We start from the raw sequence: 19,032 nt of genomic DNA, 5'->3' as shown, positions 1-19,032 counted from the left end.
AGAACCAGGATTGTGTGCCTGCTGAGTGATGCCTTCGGACCAAGCACCCAGTGTCCTGAAATACCCAACATCACTACCTAGGATATATCCTAGTCAAAAGCAGCAAGTGAAAAAAAAAAAAAAACTTTTGAATTGAATCAAACATCTAGAACTCACACTTTGTCAGGAACACTGAGGACAGAGGAACACCATGCAACACATCAGCCAGACCAAACTGTATGAAATGATGGGAAAGATGACCTGATTCTACTGAGAAGAGAACAGGAAAGGACAACCAGCAGACTGACAAGATTTAAGAGAAAGGTTAACCAAATGCCAAATGTGCACTGAAGCTTCATTATAGGGTCAGTGGCAATCAAACAGCCACTTCAAGGAATGGAGAAACAAAACTAAGACTCCTGTTCTAAAAACTGGAGAGAACTGAAAGACCAGCCAAACAAAAGCTGTCCCCAATCGTAAAGGGCCAAAAAGTTCTAGACCCTGACTCAGCCCCAAGTTAAACAAACAAATAAATAGGCTCCCCTTTTTCTTTCCTCTTACACTGCTGCCATAGCTGGACAGCAAGGACTGTGAGTGGCAGTTAGGTATGCCGCCCATTCATAAACTGCTGTGAGGGTTCCAAGAAGGGCAAGTTAACATGAGGTCATACCGGAAAACGAGGCCAAGAGCCAAGTCCACGAAGGCAGGCTAGCCGGTTTAAATTTCATTCTGTAGGCAACACGAAGCCACACTGTGCAGCAAGGTAATTAAAGAGGACACCGTTGTATGGTTATTACATGCATGAGCCGGGGAGGCAAGCTGCCTATGTTTCCAGTTCTGCTCTCTGCTTCTCACAAGGTGTGAGACCTGGACAAGCTACTCAGTTACTATGGGCCTCAAGAGATTGAACCACGCTGTATTAGACGTCTCTGCAGCTATGAATATAATAAAGACACGGCAGCAGTTACATGTCAGCAGATTGTTGAGAAAAATCAAAGTATTTCCTAGACAGGGCAGCACTGGCTTTTATAAGCATCACCCAGATATGCATCTATTGTTCTTTGGTTACCATTCTGGGACTTAAGTTTCTTATCTGTCAGAAGAGGTCATCAACTGCTACCTTGAAGAGCAAATAATGAAGCTTGTATCTTCATATTACCCAGATATTTTACTGAAATCAGATCCAATTTCGTTTTGGGAAATACATTAATAAACCTAAGAACTGGCAAGCAGTAGGCATCAGAAACACATTTGAATGCTTGGTTTTGTTTTGTTTTAACTATTATGTATTAATGCCCCTGAATAAAGTTATGCTGTTAAAACAGACCAAAGAAGCAAGCTTAGAAACTTTCTGTGGCTATTCTGGACAGAAAGGAGAATGGAATACAGGGCAGAGATCAAAGGCAGGACCAGCTTAAAAGTTATGATTGCTCACCGCCATGCTCAAGACTAGTCTCCAGAAGCTTGGACAAGCCTCACCCAAGAGGGAGCCAACAGAAAAACCCAGGTATGTGGGAACCCGTGACTGAGGTCTCCAAGCCCGCTCAGATCAGGACTGGGTCTCCTCCCACCAACTCACCCATTTTCCAGTAGCTTGGCAATCACACCCACAAACTGTAATCCCGTGTAATCCCATTCCACTAAAACCCAGAGACTATAAACTAAAGTTCTTGAAAGACAGCACCACAGAATGTCCAGACCCTGCACCAGGCTATCTTCCCTCAGGCACCAAGGAGGGGGTCGGGTTGAGTTTCCCTCCCTGCCCCAAGCAGTACTCTGGTAGCTGAAAACGTCTAGAACCCAACAGCTGCCATGCTCAAGGCCACTCTTCACATGCTTGGACGAGCCTCACCTCTTATAGAGCTCTTATAATCTATATACTCTAACCCACTTACCAAAAGCAGCACATATTTATTTGGTTTTAACATACTTGCTTATGTTTTCTTATATTCGGGCTTAAGTGGCTCCAGAATGAAATACAACAACCTTCACATTCTTCCCTCTTATTGTGGTGGGAAGGTGCTCGGCGGTGGGATTGATGTTTGAATATTATCTGTAATGAACTACCGTGAACTACTTTTATGAAAATAAAACATAAAAAAAATTTTTTAAAGTTATGGTTGCTCTGTAGCTAAATAGTAATGAAGACCTGAACATAAATGTGCAAGCAGGCCACATAACCATTAAAAAATTATTCTCAGGTGGGTTCCAAAATAATACCTTGGCCCTACTGTAGAATCAAAATTAGCTCAAAGAATCCAGAAATTTGTCATTATGTGTATAACTCTGCAGAATGGGGGCCAAATGTATAACCAATTCAAAGGGAGCTGTACTCTTAGCTTTAAAAAGGCAGCTACATTTAATTACACAGCAATGAGTGTGCCAGACCAACATTCCTCATCCTATACTGTTCATCTAGATAACAATGCCAGTGTTGATGCAAAGATAATGAACTTCTAGCATAGTCCCAAGCAAAACCAGTGCTCCTGGTCTTTGGACCAAAACTTCTAATACCAAGGCTCCAGGAAGACAACTGGAAATTGGGTTACTGAAGCTGTCACACTGGCTCATCAGTATGGTGACCAACTTACTGTAGTATTTCCCAAAGAGGGGGTGATGTCACCCTCCGGGGGTGCTATCAGCAGGTGGTGGCAGCCTCAAGTGTAAGTGGGGGTGTACCTTGTCTTTATGTGCTTAAAGATAGATTTCTAGGGGGCACTGAGTAAATTTTTTCTCCCTGAAAAGTCAGCAGTGATCCAAATAAGTTAGAATCCTCTGATTTAGTGGATTATGAGCTTCAAAAAAAAGCACAACAGACTTATGCAGATAGGCCAGATAAAATCTATGTCGCCTAGTTCTTAGTGTGTGGCAATGACCCACAGTCCCAATATCTTGACATTCCTTCATCAATTCATAATTCCCAAGGAGCTCTCCTTATTCTGTTCCATTTGGTCATCTCATCTGTCACAGATGGCTCATTTCCTATGGACTGACACCAAGGACTCACATTCTCAGTGACTTTCACCATCAGTGGCAACTATAATCCAGGTTCCAGTCCAGGGTTTTTTCACTAAACAAGAGTTACTGACATTCCCCACCCCACCTCCCCCCAGTTCCTAAACCTCTTGTCACATGAGAAAGTGATGCTGTACCAACTGAGTGATCAGCATCCTGAGGAGTTCAGCTTACAACTGATGCCTAGCATCAGACACAAGAAAACCCCATAAGTCTAATTTGGGAAAGCTACTAAAAATGCACCTAGAGGGCCAGAGTGATAGTCAGTACAGGGGGAAGGCCACTTGCCTTGTATGCAGCTGACCCAGATTTGATCCCCAGCTTTTTATATGATCCCCTGAGTCCACCAGGAGTAATTCCTGAACACAGAGCCAGAAGTCAGTTCTTGAGCAGTGCTGGGTGTGACCAAAAAATAAGCACCTAAGCCTGTTTGAACCAGAACATGCAGCCTTAAAATGTGGTTCTTTGGCATACTGAGTATCTCAGGCTGAAGTGGGTTGTAAAAATAGCTGGAGCAGGAAGCAGATTCTGACTTTCCCCAAATACGTCTGCCTTTCTTCCTGGAAAAAGATATGAACATTCCATATGAAAGATCCCCTCCTTGAATCAGGAGGAATTTTATCACCAGAGATGGAGATTTGAGGCTGAGAAATCTGTGTACAAGCCAACCTTGTTGAACTACACTTTATCTATTTCCTTCTTGACCACTGACTACACCTAACCCAAGCACCTCTGTTTTGTCAATTTTTCACAAATTTGTTTTTCCTTGCCTAACAAGTATAGAAGTTTCTTGCTCTGGCCACTTCTTCCAGTCCCCATTCTTTTGGGAAGGCGCCCAAGAATATGTAAACATTCAATTAAAAAGTTATATGCTTTCCTCCTATTTAATTTGTGCCTACCCTCTCTTACATATGATTTCCTTAGCAATGTTACTGTGCAAGTTTTATGAGAAAGATATTTTACCATAAATAAGTAAATGTGTCTTGAAATACCTGGCTCTCATATCAAGTCAACAGTTTTTGAGGATAACACGTGGAAACTGTGACTACATATGGAAATCACGATGAAGATGCCAGCCTAATGACTGTCATTAAATAGAGTGGTTTATTTAGATTGAATTGCTTAGAACTTCAACACTGCCAACTTTTCTATGTTGTCAGCACCTGAAGTCAAAAGGAACCATCCGGGCCTATTTTCACTCATGCAACTGCACAGCAAATTTCCAAAGGAAACGGAGAGGATTGTATCTCTTAAATGTTTCCAATCAGCAAACCAGACCACCACTGCAGCCACTGGGAATAATTCTGAGTTAACAGACCAGAGCCACCAGTTAAGTGAGCCAGTTTGACCCAACATGAGGGTCTGGTTTAACGGGTCATAAAAAAAAGGGTTTTGCTCAGTTGCAAATACTTTGCTGGGGGAATTTTATAACTGTGACAAGGGCTCAAGCTTCTGATTCCCTAGAAGAGTGACACATCCTGTGTTCCAATGCTCACCCAAAGACTGCCAGGGAAACTTGGAGGGAAGATACTTAAGAACAGCATATACAGAACGAACTGTGTTCCGTGGGCCTAACACTCATAGACAGAGAACACAGGAAGGAGTGGCCCATTTTATGAAAACACTGACAGAAACCAAGGCTGGACATGAGACAAAAGGTCCAAGAGTGGAAGAGTCGGAACACCCGTCTAAACAAGCTTAGAAAGGAATTCAATGAGAGCTGGAGAGACAGTCCAGTCGGTAAGGTTCTTGCCTTACAAATGGCCAACATTGTTTGATTCCCCAACACTATATAGTCCCCTGAAACTTTCCAAGAATGATCCTAAGTCCAGAGTCAGGAGTAAGCCCTGAGCACTTCCAGATGTGGCCCCCCAGAAAGCAAAAACAAATAAAACAAACAACAACAACAACAACCATGGAATTTAATATCCCAAAAGACCCACTTCTTAATTTTCTTACATTAGACACTGGCTTTCAACCTTCCCCAGTCTCTCTCTCTCCCTACCCCACCTCCTGCCAACCCCACACACAGAAGCACTGTGGCCTAACGGGAACACTAGTAACATGTAGGCACTGGCCAAGATTAGTGGACACCAATGTTGCTAGGAGATAAAAGGCTGCAACTCCAGATTTACTCTGCACCACTTAACACCTTAGGCACTTACTACGCTGACATAGAAAACCAATCAGACTTCACAAGAGTCTTTAGCCAGTGTGCTGATAAATCTTATGTCGAGGCTGATCACAAAACTGTACAAACATGGTATGTATGCAGGTAAGAGGGGGCAAAAGAAAAAGACATTGTCAAGAAACACAGGAACTGGTAGAGCCCTATACACCCTTCCTCTGAACTGACAAACCACTATACTCCCTTTAGCCAAGAAGAAATCTCCAGAAGATAACCAAGACATAGAGCATGAAACAAGTCTAGAGCATTAGTTGAAAACTTAGATGCACATTCACATTTAAAAACTTTAAAGCCCTACCAGAAGTGATCCCAGAATACAGTCAGGAGTAAGCCCAGAGCACTGCCCTAGCACCAAAACAAAAACACTCAAACTTTCCTTATGCCTAGCATAAAAATTGCTCTGTGAATATATCATGATATCATCAAATACTGGGCAGTTTCCATATCAATAAAAGAGTTAAAAGGTGTATGATCATTCCTGCCCTGTGCAATTTGGCTTAAAAGTCATTTCAAACCCTTCAATGCAACAATTACTGAGTGGCAAACATTCTACAAACTGCAGAATGGGAATGCTCAGGAAACACACTTGTCCATAATGGCAGATGAGTGAATTTTTACATGCAACTTTGCAGACAGAACTCTTTTTAAGGTTTGGAAGGTGAGGGGTTCAAATCTAGGCTGTATCACTTACATGTTATACATCCTTGAGAAATGGCCTAACCTTCCAAAACATCAGCTTTCTTTTATAAAAAGAAGACAAAAGGGATTAGAGCGATAGTACAGCGAATAGGGCATTTGCCTTGCATGCAGCTGACCGGGGTTCGATCCCCAGCATCCAATATGGTCCACCCCACAAGCACTGCCAGAAGTAATTCCTGAGTGCAGAGCCAGGAGTATCCCCTGAACACCACTGGGTGTGACCCAAAAAGCAAAATAATAATAATGACAAAAATATGAACCAATTATTTCTTGGTATTATGAAAATTAAGTTATTACTTTAAAAGTACTTTGAAAAGTGCCTGTCACATAGTATGAACTCTGTTAGTGGTTCCTATGTAAAACTCTGATTTTCACTGAGACACTTAATAGCCCCTCTGAAACCATCTCTCCTACCACTCCTATATTAGCTCCACTCCCTGTCATGCTCAACAAAGGGAAGGCCACAAAATAAAGGGGAGAGGAGCACAGACTCTGGGGGCAGACTGGCTGGATTTCAACCTGGGCTCCTTCACTATCCAATCATCAGATTTTAGACCACTAATAAAGAGGACACCATGTAACCCACAGAACTATGAGGGGCATTAAGTTACTAATGAAACATCTTTATAATTGACTTTTACATCCAGAAGCACTCGATGTTTGCTTTTCTTTTTTTTGTTCTTATTACCTTATAACGGAGCAACAGCAAGCGGATAAGGCGTTTGCCCTGCACCTAGCCAACCGCGGTTCGATTCCTTCATTCCTTTTGGGAGAGCCCGGCAAGCTACCGAGAGTATCTTGCCCACACAGTAGAGCCTGGCAAGCCTGGCAAGCTACCGGTGGCATATGTGATATGCTAAAAACAGTAACAAGTCTCAATGGAGACGTTACTGATGCCCACTCAGCAGTATGACAATGAAACAGTGATTACCTTATAACAGCATTTGTTCTCCCTCTCTTCACCATTTCATTTGCAACTGCCTGTTTTTCCTTTTCCTCCAACCATACCTTCAGAAATACCACCTTTGAGATGTTCCCGGAGATATTGGTGGTGGGGAATGTGCACTGGTGGAGGGATGGGTATTTAATCATGATCATTGTGTGATTGTTACCCAAACATGAGAGCTTGTAACTATTTCACAGTGATTGAATAAAATTTAAAAAAAAAAAAAAAGAGAGAGAGAGAAGTTTCCCCTTTCCTCCCCAATAAAGCCTCTTACCTGATGCTACCATGTTCCTAGTTATAACATCAACCTACTGAGGCACTTTCGTGAGAGATTTTACCCATGGTATAGTTCTGATTTTTTTGAAGGCCTCAACAAGTCCAGTTAATTTTCATATCCTTAATTTAGTCCCATTTGAAATATTACAAAGAATGCAATATGCAATTTAATGTGAATTAATCATCAGTGAAACAAATCACCCAGGAATACTAAGTAAGTATACTTGTTTGTAAATCAAATTTTCATTATATTAACGCTTTAATTTGTTCCACTTTTCTTTTTCTTTCACTCTAGGTTAATTTCATCCAAAGCACTGGTCTATACCTGAACATCTCTCATGTCTGAGCTCAAGTGAGCATTTTATAACTTTCAACAATTTCACCTGTTTTTATTTCATCCTGTTTAATATTTAGATTCCAGCAAAGATTTAAGGAATTCTCACAAACAATTTTTAAAAAAAAGGCAGAAAAGGAAAAGATAATAACCAATTTCTCTATTACTTTTTTAAAAATGCATGTTTCGTGGACTTATGTAGAAAATATTTTGAAAAATTATTTTTGTTTTAACTCACACCGGATTGTGTTTGGATTTCTTCTGGAGTGACTGGGCTGGATTTGGGGCCACGCCTGACAGTGCTCTGATGTGCTCAGGAGTGGCCCCCCACAGTGCTAGGGATTAACCCAGGGTAGGCCACATAAGGGCAAACCCTTAATCTCAGAACTAGTTTAGTTTTGCTGCCGAGGATTAAAACAAGGAAACATACATGGCACTTCACCACTAATCTTAACATCTCCAAGACTGTAATCTGGATGCTTTTCAAAGAAATATGCAAAACAACATAAACAGTAGATTTGTCACTTACCATATAAGAAAGGATTATTCCTATAAAGGTAAATAGCAAAAAAGAAGAAGCTTTTTGAGTTGACTGCAAAACTCTAAGAGATTTAGATCTAAGAGATCTAAATCAATGTTACTACATGAAAAAAGAAATACCTCTCTGCCATTAAGTAGTACTCTTCTTGCATAATCTTTTTTTTTTAATTTATTTATTTTTAATTAGAGAATCACCGTGAGGGTACAGTTACAGATTTATACACTTTTGTGCTTATACTTCCCTCATACAAAGTTTGGGAACCCATCCCTTCACCAGTGCCCATTCTCCACCACCCGTAAACCCAGTGTCCCTCCCACCCTCCCCAAACCCATCTCCCCCCCCCCCCGCCCCACCCTGCCACTGTGGCAAGGCATTCCCTTCTGTTTTCTCTCTCTAATTAGCTATTGTGGTTTGCAATAAAGGTGTTGAGTGGCCGCTGTGCTCAGTCTCTAGCCCTCATTCAGCCCGCAACTCCCTTCCCCCACATGGCCTTCGACTACAATGTAGTTGGTGATCGCTTCTCTGAGTTGACCTTTCCCCGGAACGTGAGGCCAGCCGCAAAGCCATGGAGTCAACCTCCTGGTACTTATTTCTACAGTTCTTGGGTGTTAGTCTCCCACTCTGTTATTCTATATACCATAGATGAGTGCAATCTTTCTATGTCTGTCTCTCTCTTTCTGACTCATTTCACTCAGCATGAAACTTTTCATGCCCATCCACTTGACTACAAAATTCTTGACCTCCTTTTTTCTAACAGCTGCATAGTATTCCATTGTATAGATGTACCAAAGTTTCCTCAACCAGTCATCCGTTCTGGGGCATTCGGGTTTTTTCCAGATTCTGGCTATTGTAAACAGTTCTTCTTGCATAATCTTAAATATGAAACCAAAAAGTAGATTCTTGGCCTTTCTGGATTTTTTGGGTTTTTTGGTTTTTTTGGGTCACACCCAGCAAGGCACAGGGTTACTCCTGGTTTATGCACTCAGGAACTACTCCTGTTGGTGCTCGGGGGACCATATGGGATGCTGGGAATCGAACCCGGGTAGGCCGTGTACAAGGCAAATGCCCTACCCACTGTGACATCACTCAAGTCCCTTGGCCTTTCTATTTAAAGTATTTAAGAGACATGAAAAACTGGTGAATGAACAGGTGACATGATAAGTGAAAGAATTTTTAAAAAAAGAAAAAAAACACACAAGGAAACAAAGAATAAATGTGCAGAAGATCAAAAAATTGCTGTGGAGGCTAAATATATCCCCAAAAATATTAACTCTTCTTAAACATTTAAACAATCCACAAGTGTGCAGAAGTTCACATACAGTAGCTGAAATCCACCCATAACTGTTAGAATTTACCTACAATTGTTGAGTCCCAAATTCCTGGTCTAATTTCTTCAAACATCTTATTTAGGTAGGCATCTCTTCGAGTATGGCTGCTTAGGTCTTAAAGATAGGTATCAATCCTAACTCCAGCTGAGACTGTTTAGTCTATGCTCTGTGTTCAATAGCAAATGGTTTTTAATTCAAGTTTCCCAATCCTAACAATCAGGGACAGAATCACCCCACAAGTATGATATCCAAGGCCAGTAAAACGGGACATTCTTAGACTAAGTGCAGCTGATTTGTGAACAAAATTTATTAAACTGCCCTTGAGCTACAATGAAGTATGTTATAAGAAACGTCCTTATGTATCTGTAGTAATGAAGCAGTTTCAAATGCAATCTGCTCATAGTATATAAAAGGACCTGGGCAGAAACTACTCTCAACAGTACACGAATATCTCTTGTTCATGTAACAGCTCTCATGTTCGTAACCTTTATGCTCTAGTTAGCACAAAACTCAGTCACCTCTAGCAAGTACATCTGTATTTTCCACTAACTTGAGTCCTGGTTCATCTTAGTCATCCTTTATCCTGTTTTTCTCATCTTCTGGTTTGATTCTGATATGATTTGTTGAGTGGTAAATATACATACACACACACACAGGACATGAGAAATCCTGGTAAGAATAAACAAAAATACAAATTCCCGAGGAGTAAGCATGACATGGTTCATTTCACCTGAATCTCAATACTTGGTGTAAATTCAGCAATACTTATTGGTAGGATATGATATTTTAATACAAATGCAACCTAGGGGCCGGAGAGGTAGTACAGTGGGTAGAGCATTTGCCTTGCATGCGGCCAACCCAGGTTCAATCCCTGGCATCCCATACAGTTCCCCAAGCACTGCCAGGAGTAATTCCTGAGGGGAGAGCCAGAAGTAAACCCTGAGCATCGATGGTTGTGGCCCAAAGAGCAAAAAAAAAAAAAAAAAGCAAGCTAAAGAATCTACATCTATGTCACTTACTTCATGACTTAATAAAGTCTTGTTTTACACTCCAGTTAAATGCATATCCTTCAATCTAGTCCCTCAAGTGTTTAAGTAAAATCATCTAATAGAATCTAAAGATATAAAAATGCCAGTAAAGTATGAGTACCATCTTCCACTTACTCTCCTGGAAGTAGTCACCTTGAGGGAACTAATTCATACTACGTCTTGTATTCTAATTTAATGCAAATTTAACACCAAAAAGAGTTAAGGGCTAAAGTTTTGAAATGGAACAGTTTTATTTATTTTTCCATTTGGTTTATTTTGGGGTTACACCTGGAGATGCTCATAGGTTACTCCTGGCTCTGCACTCAGGAATCACTCCTTGGGTGAATCATGCTTGGGAACTACAGAGAATGCAGGAGTTAGGGCCTGAACTTGGGTCAACCATGTGCAAGGCAAGTACCCTACCCGCTGTACTATGGCTCCAGGCCCCAAAATGAAATGGTTTTAGCTTCAAAAAATGAGTACCAATGTCCTTTGAGAATCCACCTTAAAAATTAAGGCAGATAATATATCACTTAATTTCTAGGTTATACATACATAACTGCATGTGTGTCCACATGTGTTTACATCAGACTGGGCAATGCTCAGGAGTGAGCACACAACTCATAGAAAGAAAGGTCACTCAGGCCGCGCCGTGTAACTACATGAAGAAGTCTGCAGATTTGGGGAGCTAAAAGACTTAAGTCATAGAGCATATTTAAATATATTTGTCTGCTTACAATTTCCATTGCAAATGTGATTAGTTTGCCTGAATAAATAGGAATATGATGTGTTGGCCATGTTTTCCTCTTGAGGGTTATCACCGAGTTTTGATTAAGGACAAATGTTTGAAATGTTGGGTATATTTAAGTTCACTGCACTTAAAATGAGCTCCGAAGCTGTATAGGCTTGATTAAAGGGCTGCTTTCGTGAACTTAAAATTAAAAGCCATAAATTCCAATGAGTCAAGTGATTGGGACTAAAGATGGTATTTTGCCAGAAAAGTTGAAATGAAGTCCAAAGAGGCTGAAATAGTGTCCAGGTTTCAAGAAATGGTGAAAGAGGAAAAGGTTAAGCTGTCAGAGTTGCCTTCCCTCTAGGTTAGTGAATGATTCACATTATGCAGAATTCCTTTTAAGTAGAACTTCACAGGAGTTGCAGGCTCCCCAAGACAATCTGTTTTGTCATTTCGAAAAAGAAGCCTCTCAAAGGCTCTGAGGCCGGTACATAAGTGTTATCAGATGGGGAGAGAAGTGGAGAAGAATGAGAAAGGTAGGGGGCAGAGGACTGGGGGTGGTGGGGGGGGTCCTCTGGCGTTCTTAGCCACACAAGTGCAGGCCAATCCTCCCAGGCAGTTTCCAAAACGGAAGTCAAGGTGACTTCCCCACCCGAGGGGCGGAGTCTCCGAAACCTAATAGGCAGCAGCCCCGGCAGTGCCCCGTAGAAGCCCGAGTAAACAAACCGGGGTCAGAGGTGGATGGAGCGCCCAGGGATGGCCGAGGGGACTTGCTGGCCCCGACGCGGGGCCCGGCCGGCTCCCGCCCCGCCGGCGCACTGGGCCTCCTGTTCCCCGGCCTTAGCTCTGCCCGCCGGATGCCGATCAAGCCCCGACTCTCCTCCCCGGCCCAGGGGGAGGATCCGAGCCGGCCAAGTTGCTGCTGCGAGCTCTGGACGCTGCCCCTGCACGGGCCGCCAGACCTACCCGGGCGGGTCGGTCCCCAGTGGCGTCCCGCAGCTGCCGGGTGGGCCGGGCGGCGACCCTCCGCACCGGCCCCGCTCTGCGTGCAGATCTCCCCGGGCACCCGGCGAGCACGTGAGCGCCCGGCCGCCCGCGCGCTCCCCCGGGCAACGGGCTGACGCTTACCTTGGCCCCCGCCATGTTTCGCCCCCCGCCTGCGGTCGGCTGCGGGCCCCGCTCCCTGGCTCGCTGGCGCCGGGCACCCGCGCGGCTCACTCAACTGGGCGTGCGGGCGGCGGCGGTGGCGGCGAGACGGGCCCGACAGCGTGCGCGCCCGGCCTGCCTCCCCACGCCCTCCCGCCGGCGCGGGTCATGCGGGCGCCGCCAGCCCATTGGCTGGGCCCGGCCCGGGCGCGCGTGAGCTGGGTGGCCTCTGCCCCTGCGGCCGGGGCGGGCTCAGATCCAGGGGGGTGGTGGGCAGCAGGCGGGCACGTGACCCCGGCTGCCGGGTCCAGCCCCGGGGACCACTGCGGTGAGGACCGAGGGGCTGATAGCTGGGGGGCAGCCCATCAGCAGCGGGCAGGCGGCCTTGCAGAGGAAGCCGCCGGCTTGGGCTAGGGGACTCCCTATTGCTGGACCCCCCGCGGGACACCCTCGGGAAGGGCACTGAGTTTGTGGGGAAGCTGAGAACTTTATGAGGTCACGTTAAGGATGAGGTCACGTTAAGGTGAGGCAGGATTGTCTTGGTGAGTTCTTTCCAGAGACTTCCCTCTGCACTGTCATGGTATGGACCCCAAAAAGTTTTGATACCAATAGCGTTGCTCAGTCAAGGGCAGAAGACAAAGTAATGTAGCCAGCAAGTCTACTTTTAAAAGGGTCAAATCTGGTCATCTCCAGATGTCAAACAGGTGTATATATGCAGTATACAGTCGTGCAGCTATTTCATTTCAGCCTGACATACTAGGTCATTTGAAGTCAAAAGGGTCACACACCTACACAGGTCCTAATAAAATCAACAAGAGGACAGATTATATTTCTCTTTCAGGATTTCATTTGTCTCCCATCAAAATTGAAATAAGCCAAGGAAAACAGACGAAATGATTTGAGAATTGTGGATATAACGCAAAAGGTTTATTACAATCATTTCAACCAATCAACATTGATTGATTGCCTACCAAATGCCAGGCACAGATGCCAGGCACTAGACTAGGTACAAGGAACAACAAAATTCTGAGGACATGGCCCCAACTTTTTTTTTTTGCCTTGCTTTTTGGATCGTACCCCATGATGAGTAGGGTTTACTCCTGGCTTTGCATTCAGGAATCACTCCTGGCGGTCTGGGGGACCATATGGGATACTGGGAATGGAATCGGGGTTGACTGTGTGCAAAGGCAAACACCCTGCCCGCTGTGCTATTGCTACAGCCCCACCCCCAACTTTTAAGGAGCTTAAAAGCTAAGAAAGACAATCCCAGTGTTGCCAGGACACTATGATTCTAAGCTGAAGGCAGGAAGGTGGCTGAGTGCAATGAGGTGGAGAGAGAAGAGTATCTTGCCAGTGAAAATAAGGAGAGGCAGGAGAGCAGGCAATCACTGAAGAACCATAGCAAGTTATAAGAGTGGGTGATCATGAGCTGTGGAACAAGGGTAATACAAGTCTAGATGGCAGATAGGGACCATTTCGTGGCCACTGTTGGTTGCCACGCTGAAAGGTGTACACATTAAATGCAGGGCTTTAAGACAGGATGTAGCTGGGACGGGTTTACAGTGTAAAAAGATGGTGCTTCTTATATTAGGAGATATAACAAGATTGAAAGTGGATAATAGCCTGACAACAGAGACTGTTAGAGGTGTAGGAAAGATCAAAAGGAACTATCCTTTTGTGAACTTGGACTCTTGGTGTAGATGTTAAAAAGACAGTAAAAGTAGTACAGTGGAATATCTCAAGGTGTGTATTGTGTGTGTATGTGTGTGTGTGCGCATGTGCGCGCACGTGTAGGATGAATGTGTAGCATGCATGCACAGTATACACATTTTATGGTTGCCTTTCAAAACAAGAGTAACTAACATTTACTGAAATGGTCTAACAAAGTCCCCCTCCACCCCCAAAGACAGGGGCATTCTCCTATGTAGAGGAGAAAGCCAAAGTGAAGGAAGAAAGACAGAAGCAGAAAATAGGAGAACTGGTAGATTGCAGGGGGAAAAAAATCTAGTGGATGGTGTTCCCAGGTGCTACAAAGAGATTTAGAAGCAGAAATACTCTCTCCTACAACTGTAACATCATATACAGAAACTAGTACCTACTGTTTCTGCTATAGTGAGTACCTACTGCAGTGCCCTGGAGCGTGTACAAGCTCTCTGACATGGCTGCTTCCATCTGTGATCTCTTCTGCCTCCCCCTTTTGATACATGTGATGGCATTTAAATCCAATAAAATAATACAACTTTTTTTTTATGTTGTTGTTGCTTTGGTTTTGTTTTTTGGATCACCGCCAGCTGTGTTCAGGGCTTACTCCTGACTGTACTCAGAGATCACTTCTGGTGGGCTCAGGGCATCATATGATAGAACACAGGTCAGCTCTGCATAAGGCAAGCACCTTATCTGCTATTCTGTTACTCCAACCTTAAGACTCTCTCTGCCTCTTTTCCTGACATTTGCAAAGTCTCTGCCATCAAAGTAACTTCCAAGGATTTAGAACATGGACATCTCTTAGGGGGTCATCAATCAGCTTTCCAAACCTATGCCACTCTGTGTCCAAGTGTATCTACATGTGGATAAAAGAATATTTCAATTCATATCAGAAGTAAAACTTTATTAATAAAGTGCCCCTCCTCATTCTAGAACTCCTCTGATATGAAATTTTCAAAAAGTTAAAATATTGCTCCTTTACTCTCACTTAACTGGGAAACAATAGCTGTGCTGATATGAAACACTTCTGAGAAGATATATTGGCTTGGAACCTACTGCTTTGCCTTCTGACTCATGGTTTTGTCCTAACAGTCCTCTCCTGATAAGTGACTTATGTCATACTTGCCCCTCCTCCTGTCCCCAGATCACCCTTTTCCCTATCATTTAAAGGGTGCTACTGCTGAAATCAGACTGAAGAGGTTCTCTCATGCTTGAATGTGTCCCTCAAAAGCCCTAATCTCCATTACCTCAGAAGTGACTTATTTGGAAACTGAAGATGTAATTAGTTAAGAGGTGATCATCCTGGAATTGGGTAGCCTCTTAATCCACCATGACTGGTTCCTTATCAGAAGACATGGAAACATGCCCAGGGAAAGCATGTGATGAAAGACAGAGATTAAAATGACCAGGCTACAAGCCAAGGATCAACAACTCTTACCTGATGCTAAAAAGAAACAAGCAAGGATTCTACCCAGAGTCTCAAAGGGCACCTGGCCATGATGACACCTTGATTTGCAACTTCTAACGTCCAGATCAACCAATAATCACTGTACGATGCCACCCAAAATTTGTTCCTTATTCGGGCAGCTTGAGGAAATGAATACAGGCCCAGAGCCACCTGTCTTATAGCACCAGATGCCAGGCTGGCGTGCTGGGAACAAAGCCAACCTAAATCATGAGGAAAACTCATGGGCCAACCAAGCACACAGCCTGAGCATGTGCCCCCGTCCTGGGAGCTCCGAGTAGCTCAGCACGTCCTGCCCTGAGCTTTCACCTTGCCCTGAGCAGCTCTGCCTCAGAGATGCCCTTTGACCAGGCTCTTGAAACGTTTATTATAAACAAATATGCACACAAAAGACACCACTCCCTCCATCAATATGCTCCCCAGATTAGGTGGCTAAAAAGGGGACTCCCCTTTTATCAAGACATTTTTGACAAATTAACATGATGGCCTTTTGTGTGAATTCCATTTTGAAAAAAAAGAAAAAAAATGCAATTTTGCATCTTAATGCCAGGGGAAGTAAAGAAGTTGTATAACAGAGCAAATGCAGCAGCTTTTGAGTAAGAGCATAAGCGCTCTCAGGTTGGCCTTATTGCAGAGACTAGTCATTTGCTTCTGAAATTCTGTGGCATATTGGATCAAGCATGATAGGGTTTTACTGAGATCACACTAAAGGAAGGTCAGTTTTGAGATACTTTGCCCCCCAAATAAGACCTTGGGCAGTTAGTTCCTAAAAACAGAGCAGACACACAAGATTGTGAGCATCTGTTCTCACCTTTAAGAGAACACAGGGGGACTCTCAGTTTCACCAACTATAAGATGTGAGCATTAGTTTCCTCCATATGTAAGTGGGGCCATAATAGCAATAGCTCAAGGCCTGCTGGAGAAAAAGTATCAAAATGATCAATTTTCAATGTCATTTATATCTTCCTGGTCAATGGCCATATATCCCAAATCAGTGACAAATGACTAAATTCCTAAGTCTTATAGCTATGTAGAATTTTTTTAAATCTAGGAGTGAACATATATTTGCAATTTCAGTTAAAGTAAGTCCCAGGCCTGCCAAAGATTCTGAAATTATGATTCTTTAACTTGATACAAATTCTTTAAATTTTTTAATTGATACAAAAGGACTGATGTCTATAATAGTTATAAAAGTTCTCAGTTGAAAGTGTTAGGCAATTGCTCTGTACCCTAAGAGGATTCTTAAGTAAGATTTAGCAGGCAACTGATGCTGCTAAGTAGACAGTATATTACATATACATAATTTATATTTCTGCAAATTAAGTGACTACTTAGATATTATTGCCTCTGCCACCAAGCCTTAAACCCAAGTGCTGAACATTTTTTTCTGCCCTGCTTAGAACTGAACCCTGACACAGAGCAAAAGCATGCAATATGTAGACTAGACTTTCAGAGAATTCACAGATCTGTTATTCAGAGCTTCATCAAATGTCACCATGAAAAATCTTCTGCTCCCACTTTATTCACTTATTGCTTTGTATTTCATTCTATTCTTTATCATCCCCTGAAATACATTTAATTAGAATGAAAGCAGGAATTGCCTCCCTGTTGACTCAATGCTACATCTTTAAGCCTACGACATTAACTGACATTCAAAGCACTCAAATATCAATGTATGCATTCAAAACATGAATCCTTCTGCTCTCTGTGGCAGGGCATTCCTTTTTGTTCTCTCTCTCCTTTTAGGTGTTGTGGTTTTCAATAGAGATATTGAATGGCCATCATGTTTGGTCTATAGTCAATAATAGAAATTTAAATAAAAGATGATTTAGGGGCAAAGAATTAGCTCAAGGGGATGGAGCACATGTCTTGTACACTCTAGAATGTGTGTGTGTGTTGTGTACTATTTTATTTCCTTTGGTCTAATTTTTAAGTTGGAATTTCCTGTTTTCCAATTTTATTCAAAATTTCCTATATGAAGATGCTAGAGCAGAGCATTTTCTTTCTCTGTACCTTATCTGAGTCATTAATTTACAAGAAATGTCCCTGATATCTTACATAATATTGGCAAGTGCCAGGGATATTTTAGAGAACATGTAATGGCATGTATACAAAGGCTTTCCACACCATGCAGAATCACGTCTCTTACCTAAAAGATTGCAGTGTTACATAAAACAGGCTTAGAATCCTTGCCCATGTTTCCTGTTGCTGCAGGGTCAAATTGCCACTTACTTCATGAGAGCAATATAAATTTATTATCTCAGAGTCCTATAGTTTGGAAGTCTGAAGTAATGTCAAGGTATCAATAGAGTTTTGTGCTTTTTTAGAAACTTTAGGAGATCCTGGGGCTGGAGCAATAGCACAGCGGGTAGGGCGTTTGCCTTGCATGCGGCCGACCTGGGTTCAATTCCCAGCATCCCATATGGTCCCCTGAGCACCGCCAGGGGTGATTCCTGAGTGCAGAGCCAGGAGTGACCCCTGTGCATAGCGTGGTGTGACCCAAAAAGCAAAAAAAAAGAAAAAAGAAACTTTTGGAGATCCATTTCCTTCTCTCTATCAGCTTCAGTGTCTAGAAACTTTCAGACTTTTTTGAATCATGGCTTCCCCCACACAGACCCTTTTTTTTCCTCTTTATTCCCTCCACTTTGAAAGCCAGAAATTACAGGGTCAGTGCTTCTCAGATTGTATTAGTCTTATCTCCTCTTTTGTCTCTCCTACATTTAAGGTCATTTTGGATAATATTGAGATCGCACAGATAATCCAGGATAACTTTCCAGTATAAAATTAGTTGATTTGTTCTTTAGGGTAGACACATAAAAGTGCCATGTATTGATTATCCTAAATAAGAGAAATTTATTTTCTCATAATTCTGGAAGTTCAAATTGAGATCAACGGCACAGCAAAGTTAATTTCTTCTGTGGTCTTTCCTTGGCTTGTAGATGGTTTTCCTCTGCCTGTGTCTTCCTATGTGTGCATTGATGCCCTTATCAAATAAAGATATGGTCACATGTAGATGAAGGAGCGACCTAGTGACCTTATTTTTAGTTAATTATCTCCTTAATGATCTTACTGTCAAATACAATTGCATTCTGGCATGCTAGGGTGTTCATGTTTCAACATAGAGATGTTGAGGTTGACTAAATTGAGCCTGTAGCAAATCATGACTTCAGTGTTGTCTATTTCAATTCTCTTGCCATGTCAAATTCAAGACCTAGTGAACATTTTCACAGGTTCTGAGAATGCGGATATGAATATCTGGAGAATCATTGTTCTGCCTAATACACCTTGTCCTGAAAATGTTGTCACAGGTGTAGCAAATTGTAGAGAAATAATACTTCTTAGAGTACAATATTTGGCACCTTTAACCATGGCGTCATATGACTTCAGGAAAGCAAAGCTGACTGGCTGCCCAGGGGAATTTCATCAAAGTCTTCAAAGAGTTTAAGCCCAATTTCTATGACCCAGAAACAGAATACTCCAGAGTCTTACACCATGCTTAGAAATGCTTATGTCTATGTTTATAAATCTGAATGAGTTCCCTTGGGCCCAGCCATGCCACTCAAAGCACAGGCAAATGAAAAACCAGGCTGGCTCCTCAGCACGCTCAGAAGAGCAGGCAGGGGCCAGAGCAGCAGGCAGAATCGGAAGGG

At 42.8% G+C, this 19,032-nt stretch overlaps 1 protein-coding gene across 4 annotated transcripts in view; it reads right to left on the bottom strand.

Moving 5' to 3' along the window:
• The window catches only part of SLC25A13 (solute carrier family 25 member 13), a 201,395-nt gene extending 189,042 nt beyond the window's left edge, over window positions 1-12,353 (bottom strand). For all 4 annotated transcript variants that reach the window (XM_055119718.1, XM_055119721.1, XM_004602204.2 and 1 more), the window contains exon 1: window positions 12,196-12,353. In XM_055119718.1, coding sequence (XP_054975693.1) covers window positions 12,196-12,210 — 15 coding nt within the window. In that variant the 5' untranslated portion in view covers window positions 12,211-12,353. The remainder of the gene's footprint in view (window positions 1-12,195) is intronic.
• Between the last annotated feature and the right edge of the window lie 6,679 nt (window positions 12,354-19,032).

The sequence above is a fragment of the Sorex araneus genome, chromosome 1 (assembly GCF_027595985.1).
Source record: "Sorex araneus isolate mSorAra2 chromosome 1, mSorAra2.pri, whole genome shotgun sequence".
NCBI classification, from domain to species: domain Eukaryota; kingdom Metazoa; phylum Chordata; class Mammalia; order Eulipotyphla; family Soricidae; genus Sorex; species Sorex araneus.
This window is presented reverse-complemented; position numbering and strand designations above follow the sequence as displayed.